This window comes from Scyliorhinus torazame, chromosome 1, assembly GCF_047496885.1.
Source record: "Scyliorhinus torazame isolate Kashiwa2021f chromosome 1, sScyTor2.1, whole genome shotgun sequence".
NCBI lineage: Eukaryota > Metazoa > Chordata > Chondrichthyes > Carcharhiniformes > Scyliorhinidae > Scyliorhinus > Scyliorhinus torazame.
Window position 1 is genome coordinate 336,467,057 of NC_092707.1, and position 15,680 is coordinate 336,482,736.

The 15,680-nt window shown below is 44.2% G+C and overlaps 1 protein-coding gene across 1 annotated transcript in view; it reads right to left on the reverse strand.

Annotated features, from left to right (window-relative positions):
• The window catches only part of ush2a (Usher syndrome 2A (autosomal recessive, mild)), a 1,730,413-nt gene that overhangs the window by 1,480,146 nt on the left and 234,587 nt on the right, over nucleotides 1-15,680 (reverse strand). The window contains exon 8 of the mRNA XM_072506478.1: nucleotides 1,980-2,201. Within this exon, the coding sequence (XP_072362579.1) occupies nucleotides 1,980-2,201 (222 nt within the window). The remainder of the gene's footprint in view (nucleotides 1-1,979; nucleotides 2,202-15,680) is intronic.

Consider the following 15,680-nt stretch of genomic DNA (forward strand, 5'->3'; position numbering starts at 1 on the left):
TAATACGCTATTAAAAACACACCTTGAGGCTGTCAGTATTCTGATGCAGCATCTCCCAGGAATATCCAGTGTTGAGTAAAACACGCATTTTGTTGCTATTGCCCTTCACGACGACATACATGTGTGAGGTAGGATTTTCTGATTTCATAAAGATGAAGACAGCACAAAGGAACTGGCTGATATCTGCATCTGTTGTGCACATTGCCCTCTCCTCTGCAGCTGATTCAAGTGAGGCCGTGAGGACCAAACAGGCTCTCCTTTCGCATTATAGTTAAGCAAACATGGAATGTGTCGCAAAGGTTTGTCGCCATTGGTCATGAAGGTCTGTCGGCGTGGTTGCGAAGGTCAGCTGGTGTGGGTCACAAAGGTCAGTCAGTTGGCAAAAGTGGGTCCTGGGAAAGAAAGTTTGAAAAACACTGTTCTAGGTGGTAGCAGCTGTTGGTTTGGAAGGTGTTACTGAAGGAGCCTGGAGAGTTATGTGGATCTCTGATCATCAGAGTTCTGTTACCTTTGACCTATTTAGCCACTGAGCATATGATCGGCACTGGAATAACAGTCCAAGCACAGTGTGCATCAGGATAGTGAATCCGGGTCATTGATTTGAATTCTGTCCTTTGGAAGGCTTTATAGCAGTTTGCATTGTAATAGATTTGCTGGAACTGCTCAAGGGTTCTCCTGGAGTGGGTGAGGAATCTAAACCGTGACACAATTGGTCCACCCAACACCAGCCCACCTCGGCTTTTTGTGATATCATACAATGTCATTTCTTCTTACTTTTGAATGTTAAACAGCAAAAGTGATTTGGTAAATGATGGTCCACGGTACGTACATACTTACAAAACATGCTAATATACACAATTGTTGTTTTTTGTTTTATGGACTGATTAAAGTCAACTAAAATATTGTAACAAGTTGGATGTCCTGTACACATCAATAAGGTAACATCTCCACTGAAGAAGTTATGCTTTCAAGTGAGAGGGCAGCACGATGGCGCAGTGGTAGCACTGCAGTCTCACGGCGCCGAGGTCCCAGGTTCGATCCTGGCTCTGGGTCACTGACCGTGTGGAGTTTGCACATTCTCCTCGTGTTTGCGTGGGTCTCGCCCCCACAACCCAAAGATGTGCAGGGTAGGTGGACTGGCCACGCTAAATTGCCCCTTAATTGGAAAAAATGAATTTGGTACTCAAAATTTATATTTAAAAATGTTTTCAAGTGAGTGCCATTGTAAGAATTTCTCTACCACTAACAATCTACACTGTACTGCTGAGATCTGTTGAAGATACTTCTTGCAGCAAGAGTTGTGACTGTTTCTCTGTTTCATTACATCAGTCACTTCCTCGTCATTCACAGAAGTGACGTATATAGTAAGAGATAATGTCATTGGTATGAGAGTTGAAATCTGCTCATTTATATTTTTGTCCTTAATAATAATGGCCAGTGCAACTGAATTTATTTTGATAATATTCCAATCCCCCTAATGTAAAAAGTTCTAAACCCAGTTTACTGCATGAATATTTTTGTTACATTGACATTCGTACGTAGTGCGCCAGTTATATATTTCAGCTATATACAATAGGTGCTTTCTAAGCCCAGTAATTTATTTTTCTTTTCACGCTATACCAAGAAAAATAAAATGATTAATAAAAGGCAACACAATGAAAGAGAAAATTCCACAAGCTGAGAAGTATAGCCAAAAAGGATCAAATAAAAATAACGCTGTATCTCGATATAATTGAAATATATTGCAGAACTGACCACTACATAATTTAAATGATAGCTCTAACATGTGTATAATCTGAAGACGCATAAAAGTGGAAAAATATTTCAACTGGAAGGTAAATCTTACTCAACCAGTCATGATAAATTGGGAAATATCCTCCACTGGTCAGCTTAAGCAGAAAACATCCGCCTGGTTAACTTGACATATTCATGGCAAGCACTTAAATAATAAATTCTTAAATACTTAAATCAAACCTTACCTTCCACTTATCGTGATTTCATTCACTCCATAATATCTATGTCTGAAGTTCACTGATGTTCGCCTGGTGTGGTATTGACCTCTCAGGTGAATTCTTACATGAGTAGTCTTGACAAATTTTTGAAGAGCTGGAGTGTTGTAAAAGTCATTGTACCCAGGGCGCCTGTTTGGTTCAGAAGTCAATATACTGAAAGTCACATTTCCGCCTGTGTATGGAACGGTGCTGCTTCAAAAAAATGAATTTAAAACAAAAAGAAAAAAAAAATCTTGATCAGAATTAAAGTAGTTCCCTCAGCAGACAAATAAAAATTCACTTGGAGCCCCTAGTTTACAAGAGTAATTTTATATACCTGTTCATCATTTATCCACATTAATCCATTTCCCAGAGACGTACAAGTCAAACGGCAACTTCTTTCAACTGCTTCAAGACCGCTGTAATTTCTGTTTGTTGATTGGCCAATAAGGTTCCATTGCAGTTGCATTCATGCTCGTGCTAGTTTTCACTCTATTACTCTCATGACCTTGGAATAACCTATGTAAACTCGTTGTCGAGCACCAGAAATCAATCTCCCAAAATGGCACGACAGTTCAAATGCTGAAATGCCACCATCTCTAATAGTTGTACTTTTATAACAACGTGGATAAATGACTATGGAGTAAATACACCATTGCAAAGTAGCGGTATGAATTAGAAACTCACCCACTACTCTGGAATGAGGTCAGGGGTTTTTAAGCATATTTCTTTGAGGAGGTAAGAGCCAGAGTAGATAGAGGAGAACCAGTCAATTTTGCATATTTGGATTTTCAAAAGCTATTTGATAAGGTGTCACACAAAAGGCTACTATGCAAGTACATAGGAACATAGGAATTAGGAGCAGAAACTGGCAATTCAGCCCTTCAAATCTGCGCCGCCATTCAATCAGATCATGGTTAATCTCTTCCTGGTCTCAAATCCACCCTGCCTGTCCCCCATATCCCTTCAACCCATTTTTTGAATCAGAAATATATCTATCTCCTTCTTGAAACCATTTAATGATTCAGACTCCACTGAACTATGGGGCAGCGAGTTCCACAAATTCACCACCGTCTGCGAGAAGTCTCAGTTTTAAATCTACCACCTCTCAACTATATCTGTGACCTTTCATTCTACATTGCCTCACAAGGGGGAAGTTTGGTCTCCGTTTACTTTATCAATCCCTTTTAGTATTTTATATACCTCGATCAGAACCCCTCTCATTCTTCTAAACTCCAGTGAGTATAAGCCCATATATATGGTTTTGGAGATAAAATTTTGGGATGGCGAACTAACAGGAAGCAGCGAGTATCGATTGGGTCTTTCTCAGATTGGAGAGCAGTAACCAGTGGAGTGCACAGGGACCAATGCTGGAACCGAATCTCTTCACAATATATATTAATGATTTAGAGGAAGAAATAGAGTGTATTGTGTGGATGCTACAAAGGTGGAAGCAAAGGCAGGTTAGAAGGAAGATGTAATTAGTTTATAGAGATATTGACAGGTTAAGAGTGTGGGCAGAAAATTGGCAAATATAAATCAATGTGAGAAAATGTGAGATTGTTCATTTCGGAAGAAAGAACGAGAAGGCAGGTTATTATTTAAATGGAGAGAGACTGCAGGAAGCTGCAGCACAAAGTGACTTGGGAGGCCCTTGTTCATGAAACCCAGACAGCTTTTATACAGGTGATGAAGGTATTAGGGAAGGCAAATGGAATGTCAAGCTTTTATTTCAAGGGGGCTGGAGTACAAAAGTAAAGAGGCAAATTGGGGGAAGGCTAATTATAACAATATTAGGCGGGAACTGAAGAACCTAGATTGGGGGCGGATGTTTGAGGGTAAATCAACATCTGACATGTGGGATTCTTTCAAATGTCAGTTGAAAGGAATTCAGGACCGGTATGTTCCTGTGAGGAAGGAGGATAAATACGGCAAATTTCGGGAAACTTGGATGACAAGAGGTATTGTAGGCCTCATCAAAAAGAAAAAGGAGGCATTTGTCAGGGCTAGAAGGCTGGGAACAGACGAAGTCTGTGTGAAATATAAGGAAAGTAGAAAGGAACTTAAGCAAGGAGTCAGGAGGGCTAAAAGGGATCACGAAAAGTAATTGGCAAATATGGTTAAGGAAAATCCCAAGGCTTTTTACACGTACATAAAAAGCAAGAGGGTAGCCAGGGAAAGGGTTGGCCCACTTAAGGACAGGGGAGGGAATCTATGTGTGGAGCCAGAAGAAATGGGCGAGGTACTAAATGAATACTTTGCATCAGTATTCACCAAAGAGAAGGAATTGATGGATGTTGAGTCTGGAGAAGGGTGTGTACATAGCCTGGGTCACATTGCGCTCCAAAAAGACGAGGTGTTGGGTGCCTTGAAAAATATTAAGGTAGATAAGTCCCCAGGGCCTGATGGTATCTACCCCAGAATACTGAAGGAGGCAAGAGAGGAAATTGCTGAGGCCTTGACAGAAATCTCTGGATCCTCACTGTCTTCAGGTGATGTCTCGGAGGACTGGAGAATAGACAATGTTGTTCCTTTGTTTAAGAAGGGTATCAAGGATAATCCAGGGAACTAGAGGCCGGTGAGCCTTACATCAATGGTAGGGAAATTACTGGAGAGAATTCTTCGAGACAGGATCTACTCCCATTTGAAAGCAAGTGGACGTATTAACAAGAGGCAGCACGGTTTTGTGAAGGGGAGGTCGTGTCTCACTAACTTGATAGAGTTTTTTGAGGAGTTCACAAAAATGATTGATGCAGGTAGGGCAGTGGATGTTGACTATTTGGACTTCAGTAAAGCCTTTGACAAAGTCCCTCATGGCAGACTGGTACAAAAGGGATCAGAGGTGAGCTGGCAAGATGGATACAGAACTGGCTAGGTCATAGAAGGCAGAGAGTAGCAATGGAAGGGTGCTTTTCTGATTGGAGGGCTGTGACAAGTGGTGTTCCGAAGGGATCAGTGCTGGGACCTTTGCTGTTCGTAGTATATATAAATGATTTGGAGGAAAATGTAACTGGTCTGATTAGCAAGTTTGCGGATAACAACAAGGTGGAATTGCGGATAGTGATGAGGACTATCAGAGGATACAGCAGGATTTAGATTGTCTGGAGACTTGGGCGGAGAGATGGCAGATGGAGTTTAATCTGGACAAATGTGAGATAATGCATTTTGGAAGGTCTAATACAGGTAGGGAATATACAGTGAATGGTACAACCCTCAAGAGTATTGACAGTCAGAGAGATCTAGGTGTACAGGTCCACAGGTCACTGAAAGGGGCAACACAGATGGAGAAGGTAGTCAAGAAGGCGTACGGCATGCTTGCCTTCATTGGCCGGGGCACTGAGTATAAAAATTGGCAAAGTCATGTTACAGCTGTATAGAACCTTAGTGAAAATTAAAATCGCTTATTGTCACGAGTAGGCTTCAATGAAGTTATTGTGAAAAGCCCCTAGTCGCCACATTCCGGTGCCTGTTTGGGGAGGCTGGAACGGGTAGATAGGCCACACTTGGAGTATAGTGTTCAATTCTGGTCGCCACACTACCAGAAGGATGTGGAGGCTTTAGACAGGGTGCAGAAAAGATTTACCAGGGTGTCGCCTAGTATGGAGGGCATTAGCAATGAGGAGAGGTTGAATAAACTCAGTTTGTTCTCACTGGAACGGCTGAGGTTGAGGGGTGACCTGATAAAGGTCTACAAAATTCTGAAAGGCATAGACATGGTGGGTAGTCAGAGACTTTTTCCCAGGGTAGAGGGGTCAATTACTCGGGAGCATAGGTTTAAGGTGCGAGGGGCAAGCTTTAGAGGAGATGTACAAGGCAAGTTTTTTACACGGAGGGTAGTGGGTGCCTGGAACTCGCTGCCAGAGGAGGTGGTGGAAGCAGGGACAATAGTGACTTTTAAGGGGCATCTTGACAAATACATGAATAGGATGGGAATAGAGGGATACGGACCCCGGAAGTGTAGAAGGTTTTAGTTTAGATGGGCAGCATGATCGGCGCAGGCTTGGAGAGCCGAAGGGCCTGTTCCTGTCCTGTACTTTTCTTTGTTCTTTGTTCAGGTGTTACTGCAACTGTACAAGGTACTAGTGAGGCCACATTTGGAATACTGTGCACAGTTTTGGTCACCTTATTTAAGGAAAGATATATTGGCTGGGATTCTCTGGCTACTCGCAGGCAATGGGATCCTTTGGTCCCATCGGCAGCGCACCCTAGCCAGCGGGCTTCCCGGAGGCGTGGAGTGGCTTCCCATTGACAGTAGCAGGAACACAAAATGTCCCCACCAGCGAACAGCGTGCCGCCTCCTGCTACTGCAAAACACATGGCTGGGAAGCCGGAGAATCCTGCCCATTATCTTTGGAGGCAATGCAGAGGAGATTTCTCTGATGATGCTCTCAGGTATGTAGGGACTTCCATATAAGGAAAGATTAAACAGGCTGGATAGGGTACACCTTGGAGTTCAGAAAAATGAAAGGTGATACGATTGAAACATGTAAGATTCTCAAGGGATTATACTGGGTAATTGTTGGGAAGATGTTTCCACTCCTGGGAGAGTGTAGGACTAAAGGGCATAGTCGCAGAGTAAGGGGGTGCTCATTTAAGACAGATTTGATGAAGAATTTCTTCTCTCAAAGAGTGGTGGATCTTTGGAATTCTTTACCCAGGAAATTGTGAAGGTCGAGCCCTTGACCATTTTCAAGGTTGAAATTAATAGGTTTTTAATCACCAGGGAAATTAAGGGTAACGGAGTGAAAGCAGGAAAGTGGTCTTAGTGAGTGCCAGCTCAGCCATGATCTTATTCAATGAAAGAACAAGCTCGAAGAGCTGAATGGTCTCCTCATGTTTCAATTTTTTATGGTCTTAACCCCTATGCCTCATTTAAACCCTGCTGGCTAACTTCTCAATGTACAGCGTGGGGAGTCGGTAGGAAGTGCGAGAAAATGATTCACTCCATGGCTGCATGGGTCTCACCCCCACAACCCAAAAAGATGTGCAGGGTAGGTTGATTAGACATGCTAAATTTCCCCTTAATTGGAAAAAGAATTGGGTACTCTAAATGTATTTTAAAAAAGTGTGAGACAATCTGGCGGAGCTAGAAGCTTCAATCTAAGTCATTGAGCGCTTCAAGCCTGCAACTCCATATACCCAGCTTCGCCCCATATCCTTTATTACCGTTGATTAATAGAAAGATATCAATCTCAAATTTAAAATTAGCATATAACCCAGCATCAACTGCCATTTGCTGAAGAGGGTTCCAAACTTCTACCATGCTTTATGCATAGAGGTGTCTCCTCATTTCATTCTTGGAAGATCTGGCTCTAATGCTTAGACTACTGTCCCTTGTCCTAGATTCCCCAATCAGTACAAACAGTTTTCTCTGTTGACCCCATCTTTCCGCTAATATCTTGACAACTTTGATCAAATCATCTCTTAAACTTCTATAAAATAGGAAATACAAGAAGGAAAGTCTTGTCTTTACATAGTGCTTTCTTTCATGACCACCAAGCATCTTAAAGCACTTTACTGTACAACCAATGAAGTACTTGTGAGGTGCAACATGATAATCTGTATTTTTCTTATGATGGTACAGGGAGAACTATTGTTTATTTTTCTTTTTATTATAAATTTAGAATAGCCAATTAATTTTTTTCCAATTAAGGGACAATTTAGCGTGGCCAATTCACCTACCCTGGTGTTTTGGGATTTGGGGACGAAACCCACCAAACACGGGGAGAATGTGCAAACTCCACACGGACAGTGACCCAGAGCCGGGATCGAACGTGGGACTTTAGCTCCGTGAGGTCGCAGTGCTAACCACTGCGCCACCGTGCTGCCCCCTGGGGATAACTATTATTTAGGGCACCAAAGAACTGCTCTTCTTCAAAATAGCACCATGGGATCCTTTACATCCTGGCAAACAAAGCCTTGGCTTAACATCTCATCCAAAATCTGACAGTGCAGTACTTCCTTAGTACTGTTTAATATTTTAGTCACCTTTTCACAAAATTTAATCAGATCATCGGACAAGACCTGTCCTTTACAAATCCACATTGGCTCCCTTTGATTAGCTGAAAAATTTCATGGCATTCATCCTTAATTACAGGCTCTAGTAATTTCCCGACAATATATGTTCCCTCTCTTACCTTACTCAAACAGCAGCACGACATGTGCAAATTTCCAATTGACAAAGATAGTTCCGGAACGAATAGAACTTTGGAAGATTATTGTTAGGACATCTGCAATGTTTTCACCTACTTCCTTTCAGATTCTGAGATGAAAACCATCTGGTTCTGGGAATTTTTAAATCTTTCGTCTCATTGTTTTCTTAATTACAGATAATTTGTTTATGTTAATTTTGGTAAGTCCCTGTCCCTGATTCAATATTAGTTGCTTTTGGATGTCTGGCATGCTGACCTCTTCCACTGCTGTAAATATTGATGCAAGGTAATTATTGAAAGTGCTTACCATTTCCCTGTTTTCATTTATATCGTCATTGTCAGTTTTTAAAGGGCCCAATTTACTCTCAGCCTCCCTTCTTTACCGAATTGTTATTTTTTGGATATCTCTTGCAAGTTACTTTTCATTCTCCTTTTTGTAACTCCTAGCTGCTGTTTTGTTTCCCTTCGCTGTTCTTTGCATCTCTTCCACTTCGACCTGTGCTATTTCTTGCATTTTTATATGCTTTTCTTTTAATTTTATTCCATCCCTTATGCTCTTTTGTCATCCATGGCTTTTATTTTGGCACTTAGAGCTCTTGCCCCTGAGGGGTTTAAGCATTTTTATAAAGAATTTACAGTAACCAATTATTTTTTTAAAATTAAGGAGCAATTTGAAATGAAATGAAATGAAAATCACTTATTGTCACAAGTAGGCTTCAAATGAAGTTACTGTGAAAAGCCCCTAGTCACCACATTCCGATGCCTGTTCATGGAGGCTGGTACGGGAATTGAACTGTGCTGTTGGCCTGCCTTGGTCTGCTTTCAAAGCCAGCGATTTAGCCCTGTGCTAAACTTAGCGTGGCCAATCCATCTACCTTGTACATCTTTGGGTTGTGGAGGTGATACTCACACAGACGTGGGGAGAATGCGCAAATTCCACATGGAGTCTCAGCACTGTGAGGCAACAGATGTAACCACTGAGCCACTATGCCCCCCGTTAGAGGTTTCAGCTGCTTCTTTATCACCTTAACTCCTTATTTAAACTCCCCCGTGGATATTCTTCCACTTTGCTTATCATTGCATTTTATCAGTTAACTTTGTGCAAGTGGGAGGATTTTAAATGGGTTGAAATCTGACCCTGTGGATGAGTTTTTTTCTCAGTCTGTTGAAGTCAGCCATACCATATCTAGAATCTCAGCAGCTGTTTCTCTTTTCTCTCCCTCAAGCACAACGTTGAATTCAATCATATTATTTTATGGTTTTATTAGCTAAATACACACTGTTAGGCTGTTACCTAAATTTTGCTCATTATATAATCTAATATGGCATGTTCCTTGTTTTGTATCTTTAAAAAAATGTGCCTGGACACAATCAGGAAATTCCTGCCTTTCTGACATGACCTCGTATGCTTATCTCAGTTTATGGGGAAATAAAAATTCCCAGTTAAAACCATACTGCCTTTACCACTTGTTTGTCTAACCTCTGCATTGTTGCCTATGAAAAGAAATGGGGATAGGAGCCTTCCTGCAGGGGTCCTGCAATTGGTTGGATGGGGAGTGCATATGACTATTGTGGAGGAGGCCCAGAGATTACCTCTCTGGCCTTGATAATCTGCGCCACTGGGCTGGTCTGGCAGAAAATTCACTGCCACTTCCAATTCAGACAGCCAAGTAAAAATTGCAGTCGGATCCTGATGACATCATCAAGGGCTCTGCCAAAATTGGTAGCATAGCCCGCTCAGTTCAGCTGATTCAAATCACAGAAGCTCTTGGTAGCCCCAGGGCAGAGAAATGTTAACTGCCCGACAGCCTAGTCCCTTCTCGATAGGCTGAGTTAATATTACCTCATTAATTTTTTTATCCAGTCTTAGAGACAGAAAGCCTTATGTATGGTGCTGAAATACAAATGCTGCAATTTGACTGACAGAAATTAACACTCTCGATTGGATTTGGATTTTGTTTTATTGTCACATGTACTTACCGAGGTACAGTGAAACGTATTGTTCTGCCTACAGTCCTGACAGATCATTCCATACATGGGAAAACATAGGACATACACTAGATACACAATGTAAATACATGGACACAGACATCGGGTGAAGCATACAGAGTGCAGTACTGTTCAGTAGAGAAGATGCGAGGACAGATCAGTTCTGTCCATAAGAGGGTCATTGAGGAGTCTGGTAACAGCGGGGAACAAGCTGTTTTTGAATCTGTTAGTGAGTGTTCTCAGACTTTTGTATCTCCTGCCCGATGGAAGAGGTTGGAAGTGACAATAACCCGGGTGGAGTGGTCTTTGATTATGATTCCCACTTCCGAAGGCAGTGGGAGGTGTAGACAGAGTCAATGGATGGGAGACAAGTTTGTGTGATGGACTGGGCTGTGTTCACGATTCTCTGTAGATTTTTACGGTCTTGGGCTGAGCAGTTGCCATATAAAACAGGTTGCTTTCTATGGTGCATCTGAAAATATTGGTAAGAGTCAAAGTGGACATGCTGAATTTCGTTAGTTTCCTGAGAAAGTATAGGCGCTGTTGTGCTTTCTTGGTCGTAGAGTCGACATGGGTGGACCAGGACAGATTGTTGGTGATATGCACACCTAGGAATTTGAAGCTGCCAAACATCTCCACCTCGGCACCATTGATGCAGACAGGGGTGTGTACGATACTTCGCTTCCTGAAGTCAATGACCAGCTCCTTAGTTTTGCTGAAATTGAGGGAGAGATTGTTGGTGTTACACCATGCCATCTCCCTCCTGTATTTTGACTCATCGTTTTTCGAGATCCGACCTAGTATGGTCATGTCATCAGCAAACTTGTAGATGGTGTTGGAGCCACATTTGTGCATAGGTAGTATAGTAGGGGGCTAAGTACGCAGCCTTACGGGGTCCCGTTATTGAGGACTATAGTAGAGAAGGTGTTGTTGTTTATCCTTAACTGATTGTGGTCTATGGGTCAGGATGTCGAGGATCCGGTTGCAGAGGGAGGAGCCAAGTCCTAGGTTTTGAAGTTTTGATATGAGCTTGGCTGTGATTATGGTGTTGAAGGCAGAGCTGAAGTCAATGAATAGGAATCTGACCTAGGAGTCCTTGTTGTCGAGATGCTCCAGGGATGAGTGTAGGGTCATGGCAATAGCGTCTGCTGTGGATCAGTTGTGGTGGTATGAGAATTGCATATTGTTTATCTCAAGCTATAACATCAAATCAGGCACTGATAACATAATCCTGGTACAAAGGCATTGCAACTGCAACTCTTTGGGCAATATGCCAGAGGGCTGAATTCACACTAAAGACGAGCTATCATCACTTCCTTGTGTAATCTCATTTAAATGCCAGCAGCAACCATAAATAATCAAATGCTTTTTGCCATGGGGGAAAAAAATAAGAACAAAATACAAAATGGAGGATTATCTAACAAAACTAACTAATGCCTGGAGCAAAATGCAGCATTGTGGGGAAATGTAAACTGAAATACAAACTCAACAGAAACCACTTTAATAAGTTCTTCTGAATCTGCCAGGTGCAGGGTACAGTGACTCAGCATGCACTCTACTTTTAAGGTGGAAGGTTGTGGTGGAGCCTCATTTTAATGTATGACATTTTGTATGGGATATTTGAAAAGTTATTTAAATCTTGAAATGACGCTATGTATGTCATTATCACAATATCAGCTTTTGCTCCAAACCATCCGTTGAAAATCAAGCACCCTGTGAATTAGTCACATGTATGACACTCAAACTGACGCCAGCACAAAAATAATTGAGTACAGTAACCAAATGATACCACCCAGAGAATGGAGAAAATGCAAGTAGATGCGTCCTAAACGCGATGAGCGCCACAAAAACATAAACATGCAGTCACCATTGCCATGTTCCAGCTACCAGCAGGTTTCTTCCTAATTTGCAATCTGATGAAAAGAATCTGAATAACAGTATTGATTGGGTCAATAACTTCCCTTCATGCAACTGTACCTCTGCTTTGTCCTGCAGGGTTAGTGTTTTCGGTTCTGGGATTGTGAGGTCCTTGTTGATCAAATATCCTGCAATACTTTACTCTTGTAAAGGTGCACATAACACTGGCACTAAGGCAATGCCCAAGAGTGATAAGTGATATTTGCATGGTATAGCATGATTTAATTTATTAATTTGGTTTGGAATGTTTATTTTGTGGTGGGTTTTACTTCTTGTATTGGAGCAGTGATGGTCAGGCGACAGACGATAAAATGTGGTACTGTTAGTGAATGGAGAATTGGGGCTTTGCGAATTGGTATTGAGGTTAAATGAATTGTACATGGCAGGCTGGCCAGAAATGAGGTAATTATCTTGCCTCTTTTCTTCCTTTTCCCCTTCTTCCTTCTCAGCTGCTCGCCATATAGGGTTGTGCAGTCATGATGGTAAGTTTGAATTGCATACAGCATGTCATAATATACACCAGTATATTATGGTGCAGACACACACACACACACACTGATGGACATGCAGTGGGACCAATCAGCATACACAACACCACAGCCAATAACCAGTGAGAGCACACGCACTACAAAGACAGGGGACAGGAAAGTTCCCGCTCATTCTAGTAGCAGCCAGCTCGGAGTACAGAGCTCACAGCCTGCAACACAGACATTCACCATGTGCTAAGTGCATCACCTGGTTAGGACTAGGCAAGGGTCAACAGTTAAAGCTGGCATTGCATTTACCCACAGTTCAAGTATGTTAATATAGTTAACCTAATAATAAAATAGAGTTGCATCACTTCCAGTGTTGGTGACCTGTTTGTCCAGAACACCCAACACATCATGGTACAAGGAGTGGTTGCATACTAGCACTTCTGAGACCCACCTGCAACTAATCAGCATTCCGGCATCCTGAAGTATGGAGAACATCAACCGCGCATGCGCGGTGGCGCAGCGAGTGTACTGATGTCACGACGTGCAGCAACTGTGGCTCCGCCCATTTAAAGCGGCAATGTCCTGCAAAATCGTGACAATGCCTACGATGTGGCAGACTTGGCCATGATGCTGCCTGCGGTCGAGCAGCTCAGCCTGCCAATTCGCATCGCTTCAGCCAGCCTCGCAGGAACGTTCGGGCAATTCAACCCACTTTCACCGAGTCCGATTCCGACTTCCTGCAGATCAGTGACACCAAGGACCCGAGGGAGCCTTTTCGAGTCGTTGTTATAACAAACAACAGGCTGTCCCCGAATCAAATCCACCAGCCGTTGTCGGTGCACAGCATTGATCCAGATGACGAGTGGTGTGCCACCCTGACGGCCAACCGATCCCAGATACGATTCCGCCTGGACACGGGTGCTTCCGCTAATGTCCTAGCGTGGTCAGACATTTCAGACCCTTGGGGTTAAACCAACCATTCTTCCGTCGACCTGCTAACTAGTGGACTACAATGGTAACGTCATTCCTGCTACCGGTTCATGCCAACTCGAAGTGACGCACGACTCGCGAAAAGCCATCCTTCCCTTCGAGATCGTGGGCTCCTCGAAGGACTCTCTGCTAGGCGCACAGGCGTGCAAACTCCTAAACCTCGTTCAACGAGTACACTCGCTCTCTCCAGAGGACACATCTGCCTTCCAGGATGCGGACTTCAGGGTGCAACTCAATGCCATCATCGACCAGCACTGCGATGTTTTCGAAGGCATGGGCACGCTTCATTCACTTACAAAATCCTGCTCAAACAAGACGCCACGCCTGTGGTTCATGCACCTCGCAGAGTCCCAGCACCCCTCGAGTACTGCCTCAAGCAGCAGCTGCAGGACCTCCAGGACCAAGGAGAGCTCTCCAGAGTGACGGAACCAACCGACTGGGTCAGTTCCATGGTGTGTGTAAAGAAGCCTTCCGGCGAGCTCCGGATCTGCATTGACCCAAAGGATCTGAATCGCAACATAATGAGGGAGCATTACCCTATCCCCAAGCGTGAGGAGATCATGTGCGAGATGGCTCAGGCCAACATCTTCATCAAACTGGCATTGCGGTAGCATTGGCAGCACGGTAGCTTTGTAAATAGCACAATTGCTTCACAGCTCCAGGGTCCCAGGTTCGATTCCGGCTTGGGTCACTGTCTGTGCGGAGTCTGCACATCCTCCCCGTGTGTGCGTGGGTTTCCTCCGGGTGCTCCGGTTTCCTCCCACAGTCCAAAGATGTGCAGGTTAGGTGGATTGGTCATGATAAATTGCCCTTAGTGTTGGGTGGGGTTGCTGAGTTGTGGGGATGGGGTGGAGGTGTTGACCTTGGGTGGGGTGCTCTTTCCAACAGCCGGTGCAGACTCGATGGGCTGAATGGCCTCCTTCTGCACTGTAAATTCTATGAAACTTGACGCCTCGAAAGGATTCTGGCAAATTCAACTAGACAGGTCCAGCAGAAAGCTGTGTACCTTTAATATCCCGTTTTGCAGATACTGCTACAACAGGATGCCGTTTGGGATTATATCGGCATCAGAAGTATTCCATCGGATCATGGAGCAAATGATGGAGGGCATTGAGGGTGTGCGCGTCTATGTTGATGACATCATCATTTGGTCCACCACCCCAGGAGCAGGAGCATATCAGTCGTCTCCAGCGCATTTTCAAACGAATACAGGACCAAGGCCTTCGCCTCAACAGAGCCAAATGTTCCTTCGGCCAGACGGAACTCAAGTTCCTAGGGGCCCACATCTCCCGGTTGGGTGTGCGGCCGGATGCGGACAAGGTGACAGCCATCACGACCATGCAGAAGCCAGCAGATAAGAAGGCGGTCCTCCGATTTTTGGGCATGGTCAACTTCCTGGGGAAGTTAATCCCCAACCTCGCCTCCCACACCACAACTCTCCGGAACCTGGTCAGGAAGACGACAGACTTCCACTGGCTTCCCGCCCACGAGCACAAATGGGAAGAGCTTAAGACCAAGCTTAACACGGCCCCGGTATTGGCATTTTTTGATCCCACGAAGGAAACAAAAATTTCAACGGATGCCAGCCAATCCGGCATTGGGGCGGTGCTCCTGCAATGCGATGAGGGCTCATCATGGGCCCCCGTTGCATATGCGTCACGTGCCATGACCCCCACAGAACAGCACTACGCACAGATCGAAAAGGAGTGCCTGGGCCTGTTGACTGGGGTCGACAAATTTCATGATTACGTGTACGGCCTCCCCCAATTCACTGTTGAGACCGACCATCGGCCGCTGGTCAACATTATACAAAAAGACCTGAATGATATGACCCCTCGCCTCCAGCGCATTCTGCTTAAACTCTGGCGGTACGATTTCCAGCTCCTATATACCCCGGGCAAGGACCTGATCATAGCCGACGCTCTGTCCAGGGCAGTCAACACCCCGTGTGACCCAGAGGGGTTCGTCTGCCAGATTGACGCCCACGTAGCCTTCACGGCCTCCAATCTGCCGGCCATGGATGAACGCCTTATCCACATTCGCCGCGGGACTGCGGCTGACCCCCTACTACAGCGTGTCATGTGCCACATGACGGACGGGTGGCTCAAGGGCCAATGCCCGCAGTTCTACAATATCAGAGACGATCTGGCAGTAGTCGATGGTGT